Consider the following 22,837-nt stretch of genomic DNA (forward strand, 5'->3'; position numbering starts at 1 on the left):
AAGGACTTTTTAGGTCCTTTCCAAGGACCTCGGCTATCAAATTCAAGGACCTTTTGCATTTAACAGGAGCTGATAGAAATAAAAAACATTGCGTGCAGGGCCGAAGTCCAACGAGCGTGATTTCAAGCATGAACATCAGAGTGATCACGTGTTAGGTAACTAAGGTTATTTTCGATGCACCAATCAGGTACAAAATATATAAAAATCACGTGTCAAACATCATAATCGAACGCGGGATTTGAAAGAAAAACTCGTTTTCGCGATTTGTGCTCGTGTAAAACTATTATGACAAGGTGTTTCATGTTAAAGCAATTTTTATGGCGCCCAGAATAATACATAAACCAAAAATGTCAATGATTCTTATCAGAAGGTAGAGATTACAAATAAGTGACGGATGGTGGAAGTCAATTATCATCGTTGATTCAAAATAATAGTAAGGCATTGGGCTGCCTAGGACTTCGTTCAAAAGCTCCATCAGTTTCTCATTTCAGCTGTAAGGATTTTTTTTAACCTTAAACTCCCAAGATCTGATTGTTAATCCTTCGTTTTTCGTGTGTGGGAAATTAACGTCTCCTACCCCTAACCCTGCAGGAGACGGGACCTCCATTTAGTCGTCCCTATCCGAGAAGACTAGAATATCTAACCATTTCTTGGTGTAGAAAGGTAGCAAATTCTTCTTAATTATTTTAAGACCTTGAATGTTGGTCCGGCCGGGGCTCGAACCCTCGACCTCCCACACAACAGTCCAGCGCACTATCCATTGAGCTAACCGGGAGGTGGTTATGAAAATTTAGCATAAGATCATTGTAACAACTACCTGATAAGTAGGAGTACTCTCATCGCCTGTTTGCTGATAAGTTTGAGTATTCTCATTACCTGTTTGCTGAATAATATATATGTGATAAGGAGAAGTTACATGTTAATCGCCTCTAGAAGTTAAAGGGTTTAATCTTCATACTGTGTTCCACTCACTGTCAAGAAGCCGGAAAACAGCGGACTTGTCAAACAACTAACTTGGGCTTTCAGCAGACTGCTTAGTTAGAGATTTGCAAGAACCTAAGAGCCCATTTTTACAGATCCTGTTGTAAAAAAGGTAAAAAAGTTTTATATTAACAAAAGATTATACAGTTTCTATGCCAAATATCAAATAATATTGAACAATGTAACGCATCCAGTAACGGATGATACTAAAACTGAGAACGGGGAACGGGGAACGGGGAACGGGGAACGGAGCACGAGGAACGGGGAACGGGGAACGGGGAAAGGGGAACGGGGAAAGGGGAACGGGGAACGGAGAACGGAGAACGAGGAACGGGGAACGGGAAAGGGAGAACGGGGAACGGGGAACGGGTGTACAGCGATAACCCACCTGAGAATTCAAAATGGCGAAGTCTGTTGGCTTGACTCGCGAGCGAAGATTTAAAAGGTTGTCCACGTTGACATCGGCTGTAGGCACGTTCGAGGCTGACCAGACCGATGCAGGAAAGGCAGATCCGCGGGCGGAGTAAAGGGAACTAAAAGGGTCTGGCAACTAGTTTTGAGCACGTGCTCTTCGAACGCGATCGTCGGAGCAAAAAGCATGGACGGTAAGTATAGGTTTTATTGAAGGATTTTACTTTGAAATGTTGAGTGCCTCATAAATTTAGTTTTTGTCTGGCACACATTGCAGGTTGCATAGAAATCAAATTCTCGGAGAGGTGAGTATCTTACAATTCATACACAGCATTTGAACAATCAACACAGAACTACAAGCTCGCGGCATTTATTCTTATATTCGTAGAGTAATTGTACTGCAAGGTAATGAAGTTTACCTCTAATATCTTCACCGTTACAACCTAGCAATATCAATATTGTTGTAAAGCAAACAGCTGAATGACTATCACGCCCATTATGGGAATCACTTTTTCTTGAATATGATCAATGCAGTGTAAATATTATTGTAAGCATTAGCATGAATGTGAATTCATACACCTACATTCTTGAATACATAACTCATGTTTTCCTGTTAAGTTAAATGTTATTAAAAGTTCTGTCAATGTTTGATTTCTCTATTGTTTACATGGAAGTTTATGGGTCGATACAAAGATATGTTCCTGATGTTATTTTGCGGCAAGGTAAGCAGATATCTGCATGTAGTAGTTCTAATAACTAGGCTGGTTATTACGTTTCCTAGCTCATTTCTGTTAATCTAAGATATTACTAGGCTTTTGTACATTATGCTAGCATTATTCGAGCATTTTAGTGGCATTTTCCCGGAAAATTATTTTTTTGCGTGAAAATAAAATAGAAATTAACTTTTTTCAGTCCCGCTTTTAATTCATGAAAAACCTAATACAGCTGAATGGAGCTGGAGACTGAGGACAAGTCAGCGGTTTTACCTTTCGAGATTCAAAAGGCGGCCATGTTTGTTTTCTTCGTGGCCCGTGTAAGTTACACGGGTCACGAGGAAAATATAAACTTGTATACGTTGTCGTTACTTGCAACACTTGTACGTAAGTGTAAACTTTCAAATTAATTTAAAAAAACGTTTGTATAATGAGCATTATCCGAGCATTTAAGTTACTTTTTTGGGGGAGACCGAGCATTTTAGTGGGAAAAATGGAGCATTAAGGTGGAGCATTTTAGTGGGGAAACAAAAGCATAATGTACAAAAGCCTAGATATTACCTCCTTGCTACTTATCTGCAAAAACTGCTGTTGGGCAATGCAAACAACCAACATACCTAAACTCCGCCAAAAGATGCAGATTTCAGGAAGGAAAAACGAAGAGAGACGTCAGAACAAATGGTGGCAGCCATTGCAAAAATGTTGACTTCGAATTCTCGCCTCGGAATACTAGGCTTCGTAGCTTCGCCTGGGTAATAGTTAAATAAAAGCGAGTCGTCTAATTTCCCTGCAAGCGGCGACCTAGCGATAAAATCAGTGTTTGTAAACATCGTTTACTACGCCATTTTGAATTCTCTGGAGGGTTACCGCTGTACACCCGTTCCCCGTTCCCAGTTTTAGTAACATCCCTCCAGTAACTGATCATCGCAGTTTTATTTTCTCTTATGTAGATTTTCACTCTAGCATGTTAGTTTATGGTGTAATGTATTGAAAGGAAATATTTACGTTTTACATTTGAATACGCACGGTATTAACTATAAATAATAACTGTTGCTCATGTTGTATTCGATACTCTTGTTTCGAATTGTATTTGTATAGGGTACAGAGAATTGTATAGAGATTTCGCATCGCGTTTACCTGGAACATGAATGGTAAGTGACCACGTGACCTCGTTTTCCCCACCATTTTTCCACGTGATTTTCTTCACTTTTCCTCTCACAGTGTAGAGGTTAACTGTGAAAAAAGGCACTAAAGCTATACCTTGCAAGTCATCCAAGAGCAACTTCAAATCCGCCATGACGTGAGCTCACGCGAAGCTAAAGCAGCAATGTTCACGCTATTTTACGTGAAACGTGAAAGGGCAAGCTGACATTTGCCGTTTCACGTAAACGCGGAGCGAAATCATTTCTATCGTTTATATAGCTAGCAACGCCCGTTAGCACTACAGAGTGAATCCTGCGTTCTGATTGGCTACCCGAGCTGGCAAGATGAGCCCATCTTGTCTACTCGCCGGGATTCCCCGCTTTGATCCCGCGTAAGAAAAAAATTGCATGCAGCGGACTGGAAATGGTTCGTAACTTTTGGACACTGTCGGCGATGAAGTTGCAAAAAGCGGCAGAAGACATTCAAAACAAAGAAAACATAAATGACCCTCGTCATTAGGCTACAAACACATTTGACTTTCTCTCCCGGCTCTCGAAGTAAACGAGTCATTCTTGATTCTTTTTAAAGCGAAACATTTTTGCTATATGATAAATCCTTTCTTGACCAAGCTTGTTCGGTCAAGATGGTTGAATATTAGCCTCGTTTTTTTTCTTTCCGTTTTCATGGACCGAGACGAAGTCGACCGGGTAGCTTTTAAAACACACGCATCGTAAAGATAAACGCTGTCTTTCCCAAAATTTCTTTGTAAGGAAACAAATCCCTTAAAACGCCTCTCGCTTTCCGGGCTACTAGCCAGTCCGCTGTGCTACATTGGCAAATATTCAACCTACGTAGAAAACCATAGAATTACTCAACTTGAATGATGGTAATACTTTAGGCAGACAGTGAACATCTCAGCCTGTGGTTCATGTTTATCGAAACGAAATAATCTTCCCATTTTTAATAACAGTACCAGGAAGAAACCCTTAATAATCTTTGTCACATCAAAACTTTTTATCACTGCATAAGATGTCAAAATACAACTTCAATAAAACTTTTATAAAAGTGTGCGAGTGCTTTTAATGAGAAAAAAGAAGCATTGTCAGATTTTCCTGGAAGTGGACCCCCTGAGCTATGAATTAATACAAAAAGTCCATTCCCGGCTTGAGTTTAGTGGCTCACAGCCACTTTGATTTCTTCTGGTATTAAAAAGTTCTATAATTATTTCGATTCTCACTCCTTTGAAACTTCAACTAATTATGGCTGTTTTAGTAAGCAACAACCGGAAAATAATTCGTTCATTTATTACTTAAAATGAATTAACGTTTCGAGACAATCGGCCTATCATTCTTTCTTTGGTTTTTTTTTTTTTCGGAGGGGGGGGGGAGGGGACTACAATAGTCATCATCACCGTTAAATATGGTTGCAATAAAAGGAGGACTCCGTTGATAACAAACATTCTAGTAATAAAGAATTGGTTCATGCTTTGCGTGTATATATTGGTTAGGGAGCAGATACTGAAACGATTCAAGCCGGCATGTTGACTCTACTACCCAGTCTCGTATATGCAAGAAACTAGTTGTTTTTCGCTTCTGAGTAGACAATATTAATTTGCAATCTTTTGAATAGAGATTTTTCGATATATGCCGAGTTATGAATGCACGAGAGAAAAATTGAGAGCACGAGAGAAGCTAAGAGTTACTAGAGGCGCAGCCGAAAGCAATTCTAGCTTCTCTACGAATATATGACAGGCAAAAACGACAAAGGAAATCTTTATCCAAAGAATTGTCAATTGTTTGCTCAGCAGCGCAAAAAAAGGGAATTTATATCAGCCGCTCGAAAAACGAAGCGAAAACCTGACAAATTTCTTGCATTTACTAGACCCGTGTAGTAGATTTACAATACCCAGCTTAGTTGCAATTGTTTACAAGAATTCATGACCACAAAATTTGTCTTGAAAATTCTGAAAATTGTACAATTTAAAACAAAACTTTCACTCTCGGGAAATATCAACACCTCAAAATAATATTCGTACCGTTCCAGTGAAGAGTCTCCAAATTTTCAGATGAAGTTAGAAAACTCAGTTTGTTTTCAGCCATGATTAGCATCACGTTAGGAAATTAAGAAAGTATCGTAAACTCCAAAAATAGTTTCCTCGATTGAGCAACTGCATGCTTATTGTGCTTCGAAACGAGTATTATTTAACATACTTTTTTTGTTGTTGTTTTGAGCTTCAAAAGCTCTATCCTATCGGGAAGGAACAGAAACAAAATCTTGAAGTTTTCAAACGTCTGTGTGCGCTTGAATGATCCACGTTAGGTTAAGCATCAATTCGATTTGTACTGTAAGGATTTAACACGACTTGCGCGTCTTTTTTTTTACCAACAAAGATCTCGTCATCATACTTTTTCGTGCATTCCTTTGGCGTTCTTTCCTTCTTCGCGTCATACTTCTTCATTTTCCGTTCCGTTAATTTTGTTGAATACTCCGAAAAACTAAGATATCCAGAGTCTAAAGATTCCTCTTCATGATTGATTTGTCGATTCCACTGACACAACGGTGGGCTTCCTTCAAAACCACTATCAACATCAAAAGAAGAGAAACATCCACCCGGAGGACTGCTGTCAGAAATCCTCACATTAGAATAAACTAATAACTTGCTACTTTGGAAAACCCTTCCCAGGCTTTCAACAAAATTCCCCGTCAGGTCATCGTTATTGATGGTTGTCAGGATTAAGGCAGTTATCGATGTGCTTTCCACCAGACCTTCAACCAGCCCTTTTACCCAGTCACCATACAGGTATCTGGGCTTGCTATTGATTGTGAGGGTGAAAGCAGTTATTGACGTACTATTCGCCAAACCATTTCCGAGACCTCTTCCCCAGTCTCCATACAGGTATCCGTGTTCGCTGTTTATTGTGAGGGTGAAGGCAGTTAATGACGTACTATTCGCCAAACCTTCTCCGAGGCCTCTTGCCCAGTCTCCACGCAGGTATCTGTGTTCGCTGTTGATTGTGAGGGTGAAAGCAGTTAATGACGTACTATTCGCCAAACCTTCTCCGAGGCCTCTTGCCCAGTCTCCAACTAGGTATCCGCATTTGCTGCTGATTGTGAGGGTGAAAGCAGTTATTGACGTACTCTTCGCCAAACCTTCTCCGAGGCCTCTTCCCCAGTCTCCATCCAGGTATTTGCGTTTGCTGTTGATTGTGAGGGTGAAAGCAGTTAATGACGTACTCTTCGCCAAACCTTCTCCGAGGCCTCTTCCACTGTCTCCATGCAGGTATTCGCGTTCGCTGTTGATTGTGAAGGTGAAAGCAGTTAATGACGTACTCTTCGCCAAACCTTCTCCGAGGCCTCTTCCCCAGTCTCCATGCAGGTATCCGTGTTTGCTGTTGATTGTGAAGGTGAAAGCAGTTAATGACTTATTATTCGCCAAACCTTCTCCGAGGCCTCTTCCCCAGTCTCCATCCAGGTATTGGCTTTTGCTGTTGATTGTGATGGTGAAAGCAGTTAATGACGTATTATTCACTAAAGCTTCTCCGAGGTCTCTTCCCCAGTCTCCATCCAGGTATAGGCGTTCGCTGTTGATTGTGAGGGTGAAAGCAGTTAATGACGTACTATTCGCCAAACCTCCTACGAGGCCTCTTCCCCAGTCTCTTTTCGGGTCTCCGTATTCGCTATTGATTGAGAGGGTGAAAGCAGTTAATGACGTACTATTCGCCAAACCTTCTCCGAGACCTCTTCCCCAGTCTCCATACTGGTATCCGTGTTCGCTGTTGATTGTGAGGGTGAAAGACGTTAATGACTTACTTTTCGCCAAACCTTCTCCGAGGACTCTTCCCCAGTCTTCATCCAGGTATTCGCGTTCGCTGTTGAATGTGAAGGTGAAAGCAGTTAATGACGTACTCTTTGCCAAACCTTCTACAAGGCCTCTTCCACAGTCTCCACGCAAATATCCGTGTTCGCTGTTGATTGTGAAGGTGAAAGCAGTTAATGACGTACTCTTCGCCAAACCTTCTCCGAGGCCTCTTCCACAGTCTCCACGCAAGTATCCGTGTTCGCTGTTGATTGTGAAGGTGAAAGCAGTTAATGACGTACTCTTCGCCAAACCTTCTCCGAGGCCTCTTCCACAGTCTCCACGCAAGTATCCGTGTTCGCTGTTGATTGTGAAGGTGAAAGCAGTTAATGACGTACTCTTCGCCAAACCTTCTCCGAGGCCTCTTCCACAGTCTCCACGCAAGTATCCGTGTTCGCTGTTGATTGTGAAGGTGAAAGCAGTTAATGACGTACTCTTCGCCAAACCTTCTCCGAGGCCTCTTCCACAGTCTCCCTCCAGGTATGGGCGTTCGCTGTTGATCGTGAAGGTGAAAGCAGTTAATGACGTACTCTTCGCCAAACCTTCTCCGAGGCCTCTTCCACAGTCTCCATGCAAGAATCCGTTTTCGCTGTTGATTGTGAAGGTGAAAGCAGTTAATGACGTACTCTTCGCCAAACCTTCTCCGAGGCCTCTTCCACAGTCTCCATGCAAGAATCCGTTTTCGCTGTTGATTGTGAAGGTGAAAGCAGTTAATGACGTACTCTTCGCCAAACCTTCTCCGAGGCCTCTTCCACTGTCTCCATGCAAGTATCCGTGTTTGCTGTTGATTGTGAGGGTGAAAGCAGTTAATGACGTACTCTTCGCCAAACCTTCTCCGAGGCCTCTTCCACTGTCTCCATGCAAGAATCCGTGTTCGCTGTTGATTGTGAAGGTGAAAGCAGTTAATGACGTACTCTTCGCCAAACCTTCTACAAGGCCTCTTCCACTGTCTCCATGCAAGAATCCGTGTTCGCTGTTGATTGTGAAGGTGAAAGCAGTTAATGACGTACTCTTTGCCAAACCTTCTACAAGGCCTCTTCCACAGTCTCCACGCAAGTATCCGTGTTCGCTGTTGATTGTGAAGGTGAAAGCAGTTAATGACGTACTCTTCGCCAAACCTTCTCCGAGGCCTCTTCCACAGTTTCCACGCAAGTATCCGTGTTCACTGTTGATTGTTAAGGTGAAAGCAGTTAATGACGTACTCTTCGCCAAACCTTCTCCGAGGCCTCTTCCACAGTCTCCACTCAAGTCTCCGTGTTTGCTGTTGATTGTGAAGTTGAAAGCAGTTAATGACGTACTATTCGCTAAACCTTCTCCGACGCCTCTTCCCCACTCTCCATCCAGGAAAAGGTGTTCGCTGTTGACTGTGAGGGTGAAAGCAGTTAATGACGTACTATTCGCCAAACCTTCTCCGAGGCCTCTTCCCCAGTCTCCCTCCAGGTATGGGCGTTTGCTGTTGATTGTGAGGGTGAAAGCAGTTAATGACGTACTATTCGCCAAACCTTCTCCGAGGCCTCTTCCCCAGTTTCCAAGCTGGTATAGGCGTTCGCTGTTGATTGTTAGGGTGAAAGCAGTTAATGACGCACTCTTCGCCAAACCTTCTCCCAGGCGTCTTACCCAGTCTCCATCAAAGTCTCCGTGTCCGCTGTTGATGGTTAGGGTGAAAGCAGTTAATGACGTACTATTCGCCAAACCTTCCCCAAGGCCTCTTCCCCAGTCTTTACACAAGTCTCCGCGTTTGATGTGGATGGTTAGGGTTAAAGCAGTTAATGACGTACTCTTTGCCAACTCTTTCCCAAGGCGTATTCCCCAGTCGTTACCTATGTATCCGTACTCGATGTTAATGGCTAGGGTGAAAGCAGTTAATGACCTACTCTTTGCCAACTCCTCCCCAAGGCCTCTTTCCCAGTCTCCATACAGGTATCCGTGTTCGCTGTTGATGGTTAGGGTGAAAGCAGTTAATGACGTACTATTCGCCAAACCTTCTTCAAGACCTCTTCCCCGGTCTCTATCCAGGTCTTTCTCTTCGCCGTTGATGGTTAGGGTGAAAGCAGTTAATGACGTACTATTCGCCAAACCTTCTTCAAGACCTCTTCCCCGGTCTCTATCCAGGTCTTTCTCTTCGCCGTTGATGGTTAGGGTGAAAGCAGTTGACGACGCACTCTTCGCCAACTCATCCCTAATGTTTCTTCGCCAGTCTTTATCCAGGTATCCGCGTTTGCTGTCGATGGTTAGGGTGAAAGCAGTTAATGACGCATCCTTAGCCAAATCCTCCCTATGTTCTTCGTATAACGTTTCAAAAAAGTTATTCGTTTCATCGTTTACAAGGCAAGGATCTTCTGACTGGCATTTATTCAGGGGTGAAGATATTAATTGATTATACTGACTCAACCAAGTCGATATCAAGTGCGCTCCTAATGTCCTACAAGAAAAAAATGATATGAATTTATTTACTGAGTTATGTTTGCGCTGACTGGAAAATGCTTACGCAGAAAGGTTCATATTTCAGGACTTAGTGGAGTACGGTATGTTCCATCCAAGAAAGAATTTTCTGCTGTTACATTCAAAAGGGTCCTACCTTGTCTGACTAACTTTGTATCAATAGGTTTGAGCCTTTGAATTGAATCATCTCATCACAAATTTAAGCAAAGTTTAATTTCTCATAAATGTACCGATGCACTAACTTTCTTACGTTTTCTCTCAATGGTTTTCTTAAACTCCTCTTTGTTGATTGGTAATGAAAATGTTCAGATTCTGTTTTTGTTTTTTTGTTTCTTTTTTTAAAACAATTTTTTAGGGTACGTCAGCACTCTTCCTGACAGGTTATATGACGTAGGAGTTCCGAAGTTTTCCGAGTTTCAAAGGTTTTCCTTCCACTTATCTGATCTTTCAAGCAGATGACCCACGCGATCACGCACGTGTTTGAATAAATATTCAGCGTATTTTCGGGGAGTTTGCTCCTACGACGATTTAGCCTGCAGAACAGGCGTAATTAGGGCGAGCGAGTGCACAGTATTTGCTTAGCGAAAAATGACCGCCATCATTGACGGTCAAAAATAAAGAGAGGGGCCGGGGTGAGGTAGTGAATATTCCGTCGTCCTCTCGCCCTTTCCCGCCCCCGCCCCCTCCCCCTCCCCCTACCGTCGACTCAAACTCTAAATCAAACATGGTCGGTTGAATAAACAAGCGCGCACTTCTTAAACACGAAGGCGCGCTATAAAAGGAGAGGTCCCTTAGGTGCCTGACAGACGAACAAACGGAGCTAATGAGATGTTTACTTCCACCAGCATGGTAGCAATGATGTAACGTGCGAACCACCTACTTCGATTTTAAATTTACCGCCACAAATAAAGACAGTTTCCACTGGAGAAAGGAAATACAAATCTCAAAAATTCTTGTATTGTGATGAAAACATAAAACAATTTTGAGGAATGCGCCCGCTGTTCACTGCTTAGGATTAGCTATAGCTCAAGCTGACTTGACTGTTGGAGTTCTACATCACACGACGGTTGATTGACAAATGGTCCAGAGGTACCTAAGGCACCTCTCCTTTCATAGCGGCCTTCGTGTTTAACGATAAATTGCCCTAATAAGACGCCTGCACTGCAGGCTAACTACGATTCACTTCCCCCAACAAATGAATCGCGTTCAGCGTTGCGAAACGCGGTGTTAAGTTTCGGAAATTGAACGTGCTATAAGTAATATATATTGCTGTTAAAATGGGAATAACATTGACAGTAATAGTAATAACCAAGCCCAAATCGGCAGAAATCGCCAAGGAGTGGGTAAGTTTTATTAATCTTACGTGTAAAATGTTTATATTCAGTTCGGGATACTTAGTGTTGTAAATGGACCACAACGCGTAACCCTTTCATTAATATTAATATTTTAACAACAACAAACATATGAAACATATGTGTGAACTGCGGTTATGAGACGTATATGAGCACGATCCTTCGCAGTAAAGCACTATTTGAGCAATAGTGAAAATCAGACCTGAAAAAAATTTCAGGCCTGTACGGGATTCGAACCACTGACCTCTGCGATACTAGTGCAGCGCTCTACCAATTGAGCTAACAAGCCAACTGGGAGCAGGCCATCAAATTAATTCGACATAAACCCGTAGATGATAAATCAAACAACAACAAACATATGAAACATATGTGTGAACTGCGGTTATGAGACGTATATGAGCACGATCCTTCGCAGTAAAGCACTATTTGAGCAATAGTGAAAATCAGACCTGAAAAAAATTTCAGGCCTGTACGGGATTCGAACCACTGACCTCTGCGATACGAGAGCAGCGCTCTACCAATTGAGCTAACAAGCCAACTGGGAGCAGGCCATCAAATTAAAAGTAAGTAAAGCTCAAATAGTGCTTTACTGCGAAGGATCGTGCTCATATACGTCTCATAACCGCAGTTCACACATATGTCTCATATGTTTGTTGTTGTTTGATTTATCATCTACGGGTTTATGTCGAATTAATTTGATGGCCTGCTCCCAGTTGGCTTGTTAGCTCAATTGGTAGAGCGCTGCACTAGTATCGCAGAGGTCAGTGGTTCGAATCCCGTACAGGCCTGAAATTTTTTTCAGGTCTGATTTTCACTATTGCTCAAATAGTGCTTTACTGCGAAGGATCGTGCTCATATTAATATTTTGTTTGATTTCAAAAGTGCGATGCCTAAGGTCATTTATGATGACTAACCTCGACGAGATGGCATCAAATATGGCGATTAAAGGTTGTCTTTCTTCTGGAGCATAGACCAAGCATTGACGCACCATGGTATACAACCAAGTAGGACAGCATTCAGGCTGACGTAACACGTGCTTGCCTTGCACTTGAGGCAAAATCTGCTGTAAAGAAACGTATTGTTCATATCCCTACTGCAGTTCATTGTAATTTCATTACCTTACATCTAAAGACATGATTGACTCTTTCGCTTTCTTTACAGCTCATAAATGGAAAAACACTTCAAGTAACAATCGACTTACTGTGAGTGCCAATATTCATTTAGAAGGAGGACTTATCAACGGTGCAAGCTTCAATTACTTTTTGTAAAATGCGATCAACACCGGTTCTCACGGAGAAAAAATTCAATGTTCAGGAATTGGACTCCTTAACGAGGTACAGGATGAGATAGCAGGTAGCTGGTTTATGCTGCGCGTACTACATTCCTATCAAAGTCAACAAAATTCTTACTCTCCCCAGCTAAAAACAACAAACATACCTTTGCACTGCACGTAGGAAGAGGGGTCGGGCCGAATTCTGGTCTCATTTGCTCTAACAATAGAAGGACAATAACTCAAATTAGAAGACTCGTTGTCGGTGTTAATAAGCTTGTTATAAATTAAAGAACTAATTTAGGAAAAAATAAGCAAATTAGAATCGGGTCAAAAAACTTGGGAGCAATTCTGAAATTCTTCACGAGCTGAGCCATAAAGCTCCAAGTAAACCCTAAGCAAGAAGTACCTGATAGTTTCCGCAATTCTTGTAGCCTACTCTGGATATTAAATAAACTGCCGCTGTATCGCTGCCACTGCCAGCGCTGGGTTGACAATTCGTATCCATCATCATCGAAATACGCTTTGTGAGGGAAAACATCACTGTTATCTGCAACCTCAAAAACGAAAAGAAAAGACATTTTAAAGTTCAACATAAATTTACCAGCCTTTAACATACAAAGTTTTAACGGGAAAGCGTATGGTCGGTACACTGGTCGTTCATCTTTAGGCAGACAGCCTTTTTACAGTGAAACGTTTTAACCCACGGGTATCATCTGTTCGTGTAGTCTGATCGCCCTGGTGGGGGTGGTCCTGGGTAGGAATGTTCTCGGTATTAGTGACTGACGTTTCGACAACCTGAGCGGAAGTCATCATCAGAGTCGAGTGAAGTGCAAACTTAAAATACTGACTGACTACTTAAAAAAAGAGTGATTCTACAAAGTTGAAATTTCCCTCTCTTTTCAGAGAGAAAAATTAGTGAAATATCGCCAATTTACACTTGTTAAATACTTACATATACAAACAGAATATTCCTCGCTGGACGGTACAAACACGTCAACACCCATACATTGGAAGTAGAATGTTTTGTTGACCCTTGAGTCGTATTCCACTGAACAGCTAACTCCGGATTATCTGACGTTGTTAAGAGTTCTGGAAAATAATAATAATTAAACCAAAGTTCAGGAATTCGGCAAATGTATCACACACCCAAGAGATGAAGGCCGGTCAAATGCATTATTTTATGTTGGAAATGTTTTACCTAAGTTAACTTAGACTGAATTATTATACATACGAACAGTTCCTTACCCCTAGTTGATTGTATGCAAGGGATTTCTTCAACGCAGCCAGAGGAAGCCCCCATCATAACTGCTTGGGTTTCCTGTTTGATTTGTTGTACAAATTGTCCACATTCTACTGCAAACGTCTGGTTGTGTAAACTGCTGTCTTTTATCCAATTAAACAAGAAAAACCACCTTTCATAGTCCGTGATTAGATGAGATTGAATACCTTCCGCTTCTGAGGCAAAGAAAAAGGAAGTATCACATTTTTTAAGACCTTTCAGGTGTTTCAAGTCGTGGGCTTCTAGAAGGAAGCTATCTTGAAAAAGGGAGAGTTTCCTTCCTTTTAAGGTCGGTAACATAACTTTGTTGGACACTCTAGAAGTTACTTGCTCTCGGTTAAAATGTCCAAACATCAAACTTTGGCCCGCAGCAGCCTTCTTGATTACAAATTTCCGATCCTCATGTACCAATGCATTTTCGCTGAGCTCATCTACAAGGTAATCCATTTCTATTTCGGAAAAAAAAACAAGAGAAGTACAATACGCTGCGTTAACTTAAGCCATAATTACGACTGTTGTCAATCAAAACAATTGTGGTCCGTAAAGGGGTTTTGATATCCATAACCATAAATTTTTCTGAATGAAATGAAAAAAGGGGTAAAATCTGTAGTAAATCAAAAAAATTTTATTTTCTAGACGATGATAGTGAAAGGCTATACCAATGCGTTGTCTCAATCTGTAGAACGGGTTTTTGTTTGCTCTCTTCCTTTTCTAAGGCTTATATGTGTAAATTCTTTCTACACCAATAGCTAACTGAATGTTTTACATAACAACCACAAGTACAATGGTGGGAAAGATTTACTGTCTACAAACATTTATGACAAAAAAAACATGATCACAGGGTACCTTTAGAAGTCGCCAGAGGAATGTTATCTTCAGACTCGGAGCTTACGCTCTCGCAAGATTCGTTAGACGAGGTGTCGATGTCTCCCACATAACCAGTGTCCTTGACAACATTACTTTCAAGATGATTGCTTTTTTCTTCACTGCTGAGACCTGTTTGGTAAAAGCACAAAATAAAAAGAAATAATACGTTACTGCCTATACGTCACCCTCCGCTACGATCTTAAGGGTGCGCGGTTTCTTTCGTATAAACATCACTTCACAACTTGCAAGTTGTATACATATCTAAGAACATATTCTTAGTCAGCAGTGCTAGTTGTTCACTCACCGAGCTGCTTTTGCGCTTCCTCCGCAGCTCTCACAAGCTCAGACCAGTCGATTGTCTGTGGGTAGTTTGGGGCGTCACTCTCTTTAGAAAATCTAAGCAGCACAAACGTGTTTTAACAATTGTATTTTAACTGTTTATGACTCGTTAACGTTCGCAAAATGCAGTCGATCTAAACCTTATGATGCACATAAAAAATGACTGCATCAGCAGTGACGAAGGGCTAACGCTCGAAGCGGCAGCTTTTTAACTCATTACGGTGGCCAATTTACAATTTCAACCTTGTTGATATAACCAAATCTCTTAGGTTAACTCGAGGATAGTCGACATAAGAATGGGAAAGGACAATTCAATATCAAAATAAAAAAGTCTAAACTGTTTTAATCTCTACTGAAACTCGACTCACTCTCGTCACAGACAGAGTGCAAAAGGGCGGCTAAATCTTTTGCGAAAAAACGTCAAATAAATCAACAAGAGTTAACCAAAGAAGCTCACTATCATTTAAAAACAAAAAAGAAGAAACTAATGTACGTCAACCTGAGTGGCAAAATGAACTCACTACAACAGTCTAACGCCTGATGTTGACCCGTGGCTCGCAGTTAGAAGTAGACGAGCATTTAAATGTCTCTAACACCGTATATTACCGCGATGAATAACCTCAACCTTTTTTGTAATCTTAGTACCTTTTAGTTATCTCCTCAAAGTAAATTGCTGTCTTCTCATGCCCACACTCTCTGGCAATAGCTTCAGGAAGAGCTGACCTGTCTTTGTAAAGGTCATAAACTACTCTTCCGGCGGAAGAGTTGAAGATCATTTCAATGAATCTTTGGCCACCAATTTCTGCTGCAGTGTAAACTAAGACGCATAGCATCTGAACTGGCTGTGTACAACCTAAAAAATATTGTGAGTGCTTACAATTGGTCAAACATGGCCAGCCAATCAGCAATTACTTGGGGCCTTCTATCAAACATAACTTTCTGGCCAGAATAGTTAAGTGCTAAATTTAAATCCAGTATTCTGCTAACAACTCTAATAAATAAAAAAAAAACATTTTGAGAAAATAAAACTGTTAACTTTCACATTGACTGGTCTAGCCGGTCAGATCCAACAAACAATAAGTGAACAACAAAGACAATTCTTCACACTTGTTTTCAAAAAAGCATAAGATCTTTTAAAAAATGATATTCAGTATAACATTGCAATAGGTAGGGGACGATATTGAGAGCTTGTAATTTGATATTTTGAAGGAATTAAAGGATATACATAAATGACGCATGATTTGTAAAAATTGATTGAATGATTGACCGATTGATTGACTAGTTGATTAATTGATTGATTAACAGTAAGATTGACTATGATGTTAGTAGCCTGGGGAGAGGGCGTAATTTTGACGGGCGAGTACTCAGTATTATCTCGATGAAAATTTCAGCTGCCATCTTTGATTTTACAGCAGCGGAAGGCTGGAGAGAGAAAGAGATTTTTGTACTAAGGGGGTGGGCAACAGTCAAAAAGAAGGAGAGGGCAGGGGTCGGGCAATGAATATTACGCCTTCCCCCGCCCCCTACACCACCGCCGACTCTAACTCCATATTAAACAAATGATCGCCCAACTAGGACGCCTGTACTGCAGGATTTGATGTTAGCAATGATTCAAGATTCAAGCTTTGCAGAATCCTCAACATCTTATAAAAAATTCAACAATTTAGGATTTTCGCCTTAGTTTGCATCTGTTAGGGACACCTGCAGTTTTTCTCGAGTAGTTCTCGTGAAATTTGGATGTAATCAATAAGTTGCGCCACTCACCACAAATTCCAAAATTTTGTGCTTCACCCCCATTGGATGTTGCAGTGTTATGATTTTCCAAACTATCAGCCCATTTTCGAAAAAGATGCGCCTGTAACCTGGGGCTTTGAACCACCACCTCGAGGGCCTCGAGTTCTTCATCATAATATAGAATAACTGTTTTGCCCAACGCTTTACCATCAGCTTTCTTTAAAAAAATCTTGACCCAGCCTGGCTTTTGGGCAGCTATAATAACAAAAACACGCAAAAATAATGATCATCACGATTAAAACTGTGGAGAAGGCATACCTCGTACTTCATTCCTTTTTGCGTTTCTCGTTTCTTTTCGTACCTTTTTGTTTTGTTTTTCTTTAAAACTTTTGTCTGATATTATTGGGATGTGAAATTCAAACAAACTAAATATAGAACACGAATACAAGGTACCTCGGTCACACCAACATTAAAAAATAAAATACTGATCATAGATATTTGAAGCCAAAGCTCCTGCTGTTACTCTAATGACCAAGAGAGTTCACATGCTGAACATTTCGTTTGTCTCTGCACAAGTTAAGAAAGAGTTGAGGACAATTTCACAGTTATAATTAAGGAGTAAGAATTAACATACGTGGAATCTTCATTCCAATGAGGAATTTATCCATTAATCTATACACTTCAACTGTTTCCAGATTCTCGAAGCTAGCAAATCCAGACTGCACGTTCTCTGGCAACGCTCGATCGGATTCAAAGCGACAACAACCTGCACCCTAGAAAACAGAAATATGCCGCGTAACGAAAACTGCAAACGTTTACGATGATCAACATACCATGTACAGCATAGTGAGTTAATCCATCCAGACACGGCCAAAACTGATTTCCTTAAAAGTTTAATAACTCTTAATTAATTATATCTGATTTTTTATCTGTTCGTTTACATATTAATAGGATTTCGCGGTAGAACACTCTTAATATGGTTGATTGCCATACAATTTAGGTGCATATATAGCATTATAACATGCATATAACAGAAAGCCATCTGCATATCAATCACATAAGGTATGCCCTGATACAATGATGAATACCCAACTACGATAATTCTCGTAAAACCTTACCTTCAGGGGAACCTTATTCGGCTCGACACTGAAGTTAAAGTGCTCATCTTCATGTGTTGACAGATCATCTACGGAACATTATTGACATTTTACAAAAGAATTGTACACATGCAGTTTCTGTAAATTCTCGCTAGTTCATCTATTTCCCTCTCTGAAATTATGGCACATCACTGATCTCGACAGAGTAAAATATGAGTGGTTCTCTGCAGCCCATATTTTTTCGGCCTAATTTGCTGTTTCAAGTCTAACCTGTCCGATTTCGGACTTCTTGTCGTACAATCCAGGGGTAATTTCTCGTAACGCTACGCGTTCCTCCAATTTAAAATCACCCTGCAGATTACTCTTTGAATTATACTCCACTCGGTCCTATTAACGACTACTAAACTATGCAAATCAGCCGTTGTAAAGATTTACGAGGATACTTCGGGTAAGTTTCTAACTCTACACAGTCTTTTACCTGAAGAGGAGTTGTGATCACATACACCGCTGGTTGAACCGTCATCATCGGCAGGGCAGTCAAAACTCTGTTAAAAAAGAAACAACATAAGGTCACATGATGCTAAGTTTGAAGACACAGGCCGAACATTTATAACACCCATCTTGCTATACTTAGAGGATATTGGAATACTTTCAATTTAAACACTACAGCCTTTTGTTTCTTTACGTACAACACTACAAAAAAAAAAAACCCTTAATTTTTTGTACATTATTAATGCATTTGATTTCCCATAAAAATGCTCCCTTTAATGGTCCATTTTCTCCTCTAAATTAAAATAACTCATCACGAGGCTCGAATATTGCTCATTATACAGATACTTTAAAAAATTTATTCTTATTTTTAACAGGGTGTTATAACGTGAAATAAAGGTATAGGTGAGTAAACGGTATAACAACATGGCCGGTTTTTTGAGCCTTGAGTCTTGAAACCTAAAAGCGCTGACCTCTTCCCAGTCTCTGCTCAGCTGCATTGGAGCGGCAACAGTGACACTTGATTTCATTTGTTTGAAATTAGAGTTTTCCGGAAACCTTCCAATAAAATGCACGAATAATGCTTAGTGCTCTGGCCTCACTAAAATACTCGAAGGAAAATATTTCCTTTAAAATTTATTTTGTCTTTATTTTTTTTTCTCAATCTGAGGGATTCAGATGCCGGTAATAAATAAATGTTTCTATTATGGGAAGGTCTGCAAGTCTGGTCTTCTTAATACCAAATCTTAAGACTTTCCATACACTATTAGTTTAATGGGCAAATGTAGCTCATTCATTTTCCATTCATGGAGATAAATCTTACCTCAAGAGAATTCAACAAGATTCCTTGATTAGGGGGTTGAATATTGCTGATATCTGAAGTCCCTACAATAGAAATATCATTTATAGTTTCAATTTTCTTTTTACACACTTATCTTTGTTTATCTACCTTTTTTTTTACACACAGATCTTGATTGGCTGTTAGTTGTTGTCTTTTGGAAAACAGATGCACATATTAAGTCAACGTTTGCATCTTAATTGTAGTAAACAAATAGATTCGTTGTTGCCATGGGTGTGTAGAGTGACAGATCAGAGTACAACTGAAAATTTTGTTCAAGCATTTGTGACGCACTCGGCTACGCCGAGATAATAAGTCGACATTGGTTTAAGCTTCATCTGTACTCTTATCGACAACGATATTTGTCATTGCAGTGGTCAAAATGTTGTAAATTCACGAAGTGCAGCCAAGTGAGTCCGCAACAGATTTGACCACGCTAAACTACTGACGATATGTTTTATTACCACAATATCGACGTAAAATAAAATGTTCTTTCGGTGCGACAACGGCAAATTAGCCAATCAGATTGCGATTTCCAATTGGAGTGAAATATATCTGTTTACCACCTAAAAAACACTATGGAGAAGGTATACGAAAGAATCTGTTGACGATCAAGTATCATCCTTGTAAACGGGAAGTGTTAAGCGCTTTAAAAGTATAAAGGGTATTTAATATGGACAACACTCAATGTTTCCCTGATGGAAACGACTTAGAGAGTTCTCGATTTCTTTTAGTTTGATTTTCTGCGCACTACATGTAACACATGTCCCCATTGCACCCCACATTTGCTTCAGCCGCTTTCACAGAAAGGTATGACATTACTAATACACCTACAGAAACGTCTCGAATATGCACATCTGTCTCACCATTCTGCTACGTTACAGAATATACTAGCTGCAACTTTCGTACAAAACCACCTCGCAAATATGGGTCTTTTATCTTCTCAAGTCTAAGTCAACGAAAGTAGTTGACGTACCTGTTTCGTCATTGTCAAAAAGACCTGGCATCTGCAAAAATTAGAAAGAAAACAGGTTAGTGTAACACTTTGAAAAACTGTTAACTACAGGCTATAACGTCTTCACCTAGTTTTAACAAATCTGGGATTAACATCATTTCAATACCAGCTACTACATATACCTTAATTGATGGTAAAACATACAATACGCGCAGGTATTTTGCAAGTTGCGTAGTGTTTTGCCGAGCCCCAAAGGGGAGGAAAAATGCGAAGAATGAGCTAAATGTCGGCTCGTATCATACCTTAAACCATCGACTAACAGATCTATTATTCCACTATTACAAGACTACCATTTCACTGTTAAATATTTCAATTTCAATTTTCAAAATACATCCTAAGCCGTATCTGTACATTGTACTGATCGCGCGAGGATTATTAAAAAGACGAAAACAACACGAACGAAACCACTAAAGAGTTCTTTGCGTCCTACAAAGATATTTGTCGCGCTTAAAAGTAGGTTTCTTTAAAAATCAAGCCTAAAAAAAAGAAAAAAAAAACACAAATTAAAGTTTCCATCGTTCAGTGCAGCCATTTTGTTGCTCCGTATTTTTGCCCTGTTCTACTGTATAATACCATAGCATGTTTTGCGCGTTCTGATGACCTTATTTGATGAGATAGTAGTGGAATAACAAATGCATCGATTACATCCATTTTAAAAACACTGGTGATCCTTGCAATCTGATTGGCTTACAATGGTGTGATTTACTCACAAATCGTACCATTTTTTGCTCTAAATCGCATCATTTTCCCCCAGCCTATAAAAAAGCTATACTAAAACAAAATTTTAAAAAAACCCAGCCTATAAGAAAGCTACACTGAAACAAAACTAAAAAAAAAACAGCCTATAAGAAAGCTGCACTAAAACAAAACTAAAAAAAACCGTCTATAAGAAAGCTACACTAGAACAAAACAAAAAATCAGCTTTCTAGGCTTGTATAAAGCAACTTATGAGATTCCACGAAAATGAACGACAACTCTTTACAAACCACTGAAACCAGCTCAGTACTGAATCAATAAAATATTTGCACAAACTACAAAATCCTGTATATGAGCGACTGAATTTTGCAATTTCAGAACAGGATGCAATAAAGTGATGTCTGAACTTCGTGTCGTGCAAATTTGGTCTAAAATCATACTACTCTTGTGATTTCAAATCAAACTCGAGTTGCGCATGCGCTTGATTTAAAAATCAAGCCTATAATTTTAGACCTAATTAGTATAGGTAATCGCATGGAGCCGAGTAAAATTAAGGATTAGTATCACGCGTGTTTTCGGAAGTTGCTGAAATTGCCCGAGTCGCGCACCGATGAGGGCGATTTCTGCAACTTCCGAAAACACAAGCGATATTAATCCTTAATTTTACGAGGAACTATGTGATTACTTGTTTATAATATAAGGGGCAATATGTTTTCTTACTGATCTCGCGCAAAACGGGATGCCTTTGTTACAAAACAAACAGAAATTTATGTACCTTGGCAGCCATTGTTAAGCGATTTTCAGCAAATCATTTTGAAGTAATTTTGCCCGGGGCAATTACAAAAATTAAGAAAAACTCCCCTCCGTTCTTGACCAATCAAAAATTCAGTAATTTTGCTCCTATGATAAAATGATAAAAAAGCAAAAATTTCAGCATGCTGTAGGCTGAGAACACGCCAATTAATCCCAAAAGATTGAAACTGAGTGCAAAAAGTTTAAACTAAATTGATTGACAGGTAAGTTGCGAAAGTACAACAAAACAAATGGCAAAAAGGTGGGGAGAAAGTTACAACGTTTTAATTCAGAGTTTGAGGGACAGCACTAAAAACAAAACCACCCAACAAAGGAGAAAAACAACTAAAAGTTTGAAAGTCTTGAGCTCCCAAAAACGGCTATTAAAGCATGAACCAGAGTCCCTGGATAAAATTCTTGAGGATTTTTACACAACAGTTTCTGTTGTGTAAAGAATGAAGGACGGGAAAGATTACAAGCGCAATAGCTTTCGTTTGATGGTTACTGTCGTCGACCGATATCTAAAAGAGGACGAGTACAAACGCTCTATTATTCGTGAAATAGATTTTAAGAGTGTGAAGCAAATTTTTGAGGGAAAAGCCCGACTGCTTCGGCATTAAGGTAAAGGCAAGCGGCCAAACCAGTGAGCCATGACACGAAATACGAACAACTTAAGAGGAAAACAGAGTCATCTTTTTGCTTGTATATTATGAAGAAGTAATCGCACGATTTTCCTCATGCAATTTGATATAAATCAGTACGTGTAAAATTTTTCAAAGACTGCAAATTTACTTCGCCCTACGGGCTCGTGTAAGTTGCATTGGAAAACATGTGATTACCTCATACAAATTGCACTACACCAAGCTCTGTTACTCTATTATGTTTTTTGTGTGATATCTTGCACAGCTGGTTGCGACGCATTTGAAGCTAGACATGCAGACAGAATACTAAAATAATTTAAATCAACATTTAATTAAATGGCTGATAAATAAATGTCTAGTTAAGTTACAATCACATTCTAATTCTGGCATGCTAAGAGATGAGAATAAGATCTTACTTCTTCAGGCCATAGATCCATCAATGTTGTAAAGTCTGGATCTCCATCTGCTTAAAGTAAAAGATATATGCAATTTTCTTTAAAGAAAAAATTAATATTCAAAAACGTTCCTCATGAGCATTGGAAAAGGTAGAATCTAGTTCTCCTGAGGTGGCAAACCAAAGATATCACTCACCAGTGGTAGTCGCTACCGGTGAGTTATCAAGAATTGGTATACCTGGCAACCACGAACTAAAAATTGGATTGCTGAGATATACTAAAATCAATGTATATACCCTATCCCCAGTAACAAATTAAAAGAAAAACTTACATTTGTTTGGAAAAGCCACTGCATTAAAATCATTAGAAAGACATAACAACCAAGTGATATACTAATAGGACTCAAGAATGCAGTAAGAATCCATTATTTTATCAAAACTTTAATAAAATATCATTTAATGTGAGCATTTTGAGATTAAGGGCT

At 39.9% G+C, this 22,837-nt stretch overlaps 1 protein-coding gene across 6 annotated transcripts in view; it reads right to left on the bottom strand.

Annotated features, from left to right (window-relative positions):
* Nucleotides 1-4,173: 4,173 nt before the first annotated feature.
* LOC111345793 (uncharacterized) overlaps nt 4,174-22,837 on the bottom strand; it is a 37,932-nt gene continuing 19,268 nt past the window's right edge. For 3 of the 6 annotated variants that reach the window (XM_088738400.1, XM_088738396.1, XM_088738399.1), the window contains 16 exons: nt 22,375-22,424; nt 19,791-19,821; nt 18,800-18,861; nt 17,966-18,032; nt 17,509-17,576; nt 17,025-17,163; nt 16,421-16,645; nt 15,302-15,509; nt 14,622-14,713; nt 14,297-14,446; nt 13,417-13,899; nt 13,124-13,260; nt 12,578-12,725; nt 12,336-12,388; nt 11,813-11,961; nt 4,174-9,526 (listed from right to left, as the gene is read on the bottom strand). In XM_088738400.1, the coding sequence (XP_088594526.1) occupies nt 5,569-9,526; nt 11,813-11,961; nt 12,336-12,388; nt 12,578-12,725; nt 13,124-13,260; nt 13,417-13,899; nt 14,297-14,446; nt 14,622-14,713; nt 15,302-15,509; nt 16,421-16,645; nt 17,025-17,163; nt 17,509-17,576; nt 17,966-18,032; nt 18,800-18,861; nt 19,791-19,821; nt 22,375-22,424 (6,020 nt within the window). In that variant the 3' untranslated portion in view covers nt 4,174-5,568. Of the gene's footprint in view, nt 9,527-11,812; nt 11,962-12,335; nt 12,389-12,577; nt 12,726-13,123; nt 13,261-13,416; nt 13,900-14,296; nt 14,447-14,621; nt 14,714-15,301; nt 15,510-16,420; nt 16,646-17,024; nt 17,164-17,508; nt 17,577-17,965; nt 18,033-18,799; nt 18,862-19,790; nt 19,822-21,300; nt 21,388-22,374; nt 22,425-22,837 lie in introns of those variants that run through there. The other 3 variants (XM_088738397.1, XM_088738398.1, XM_088738401.1) reach the window with 3 other exon arrangements.

The sequence above is a fragment of the Stylophora pistillata genome, chromosome 11 (assembly GCF_964205215.1).
Source record: "Stylophora pistillata chromosome 11, jaStyPist1.2, whole genome shotgun sequence".
In the NCBI taxonomy this organism is placed as follows: Eukaryota; Metazoa; Cnidaria; class Anthozoa; order Scleractinia; family Pocilloporidae; genus Stylophora; species Stylophora pistillata.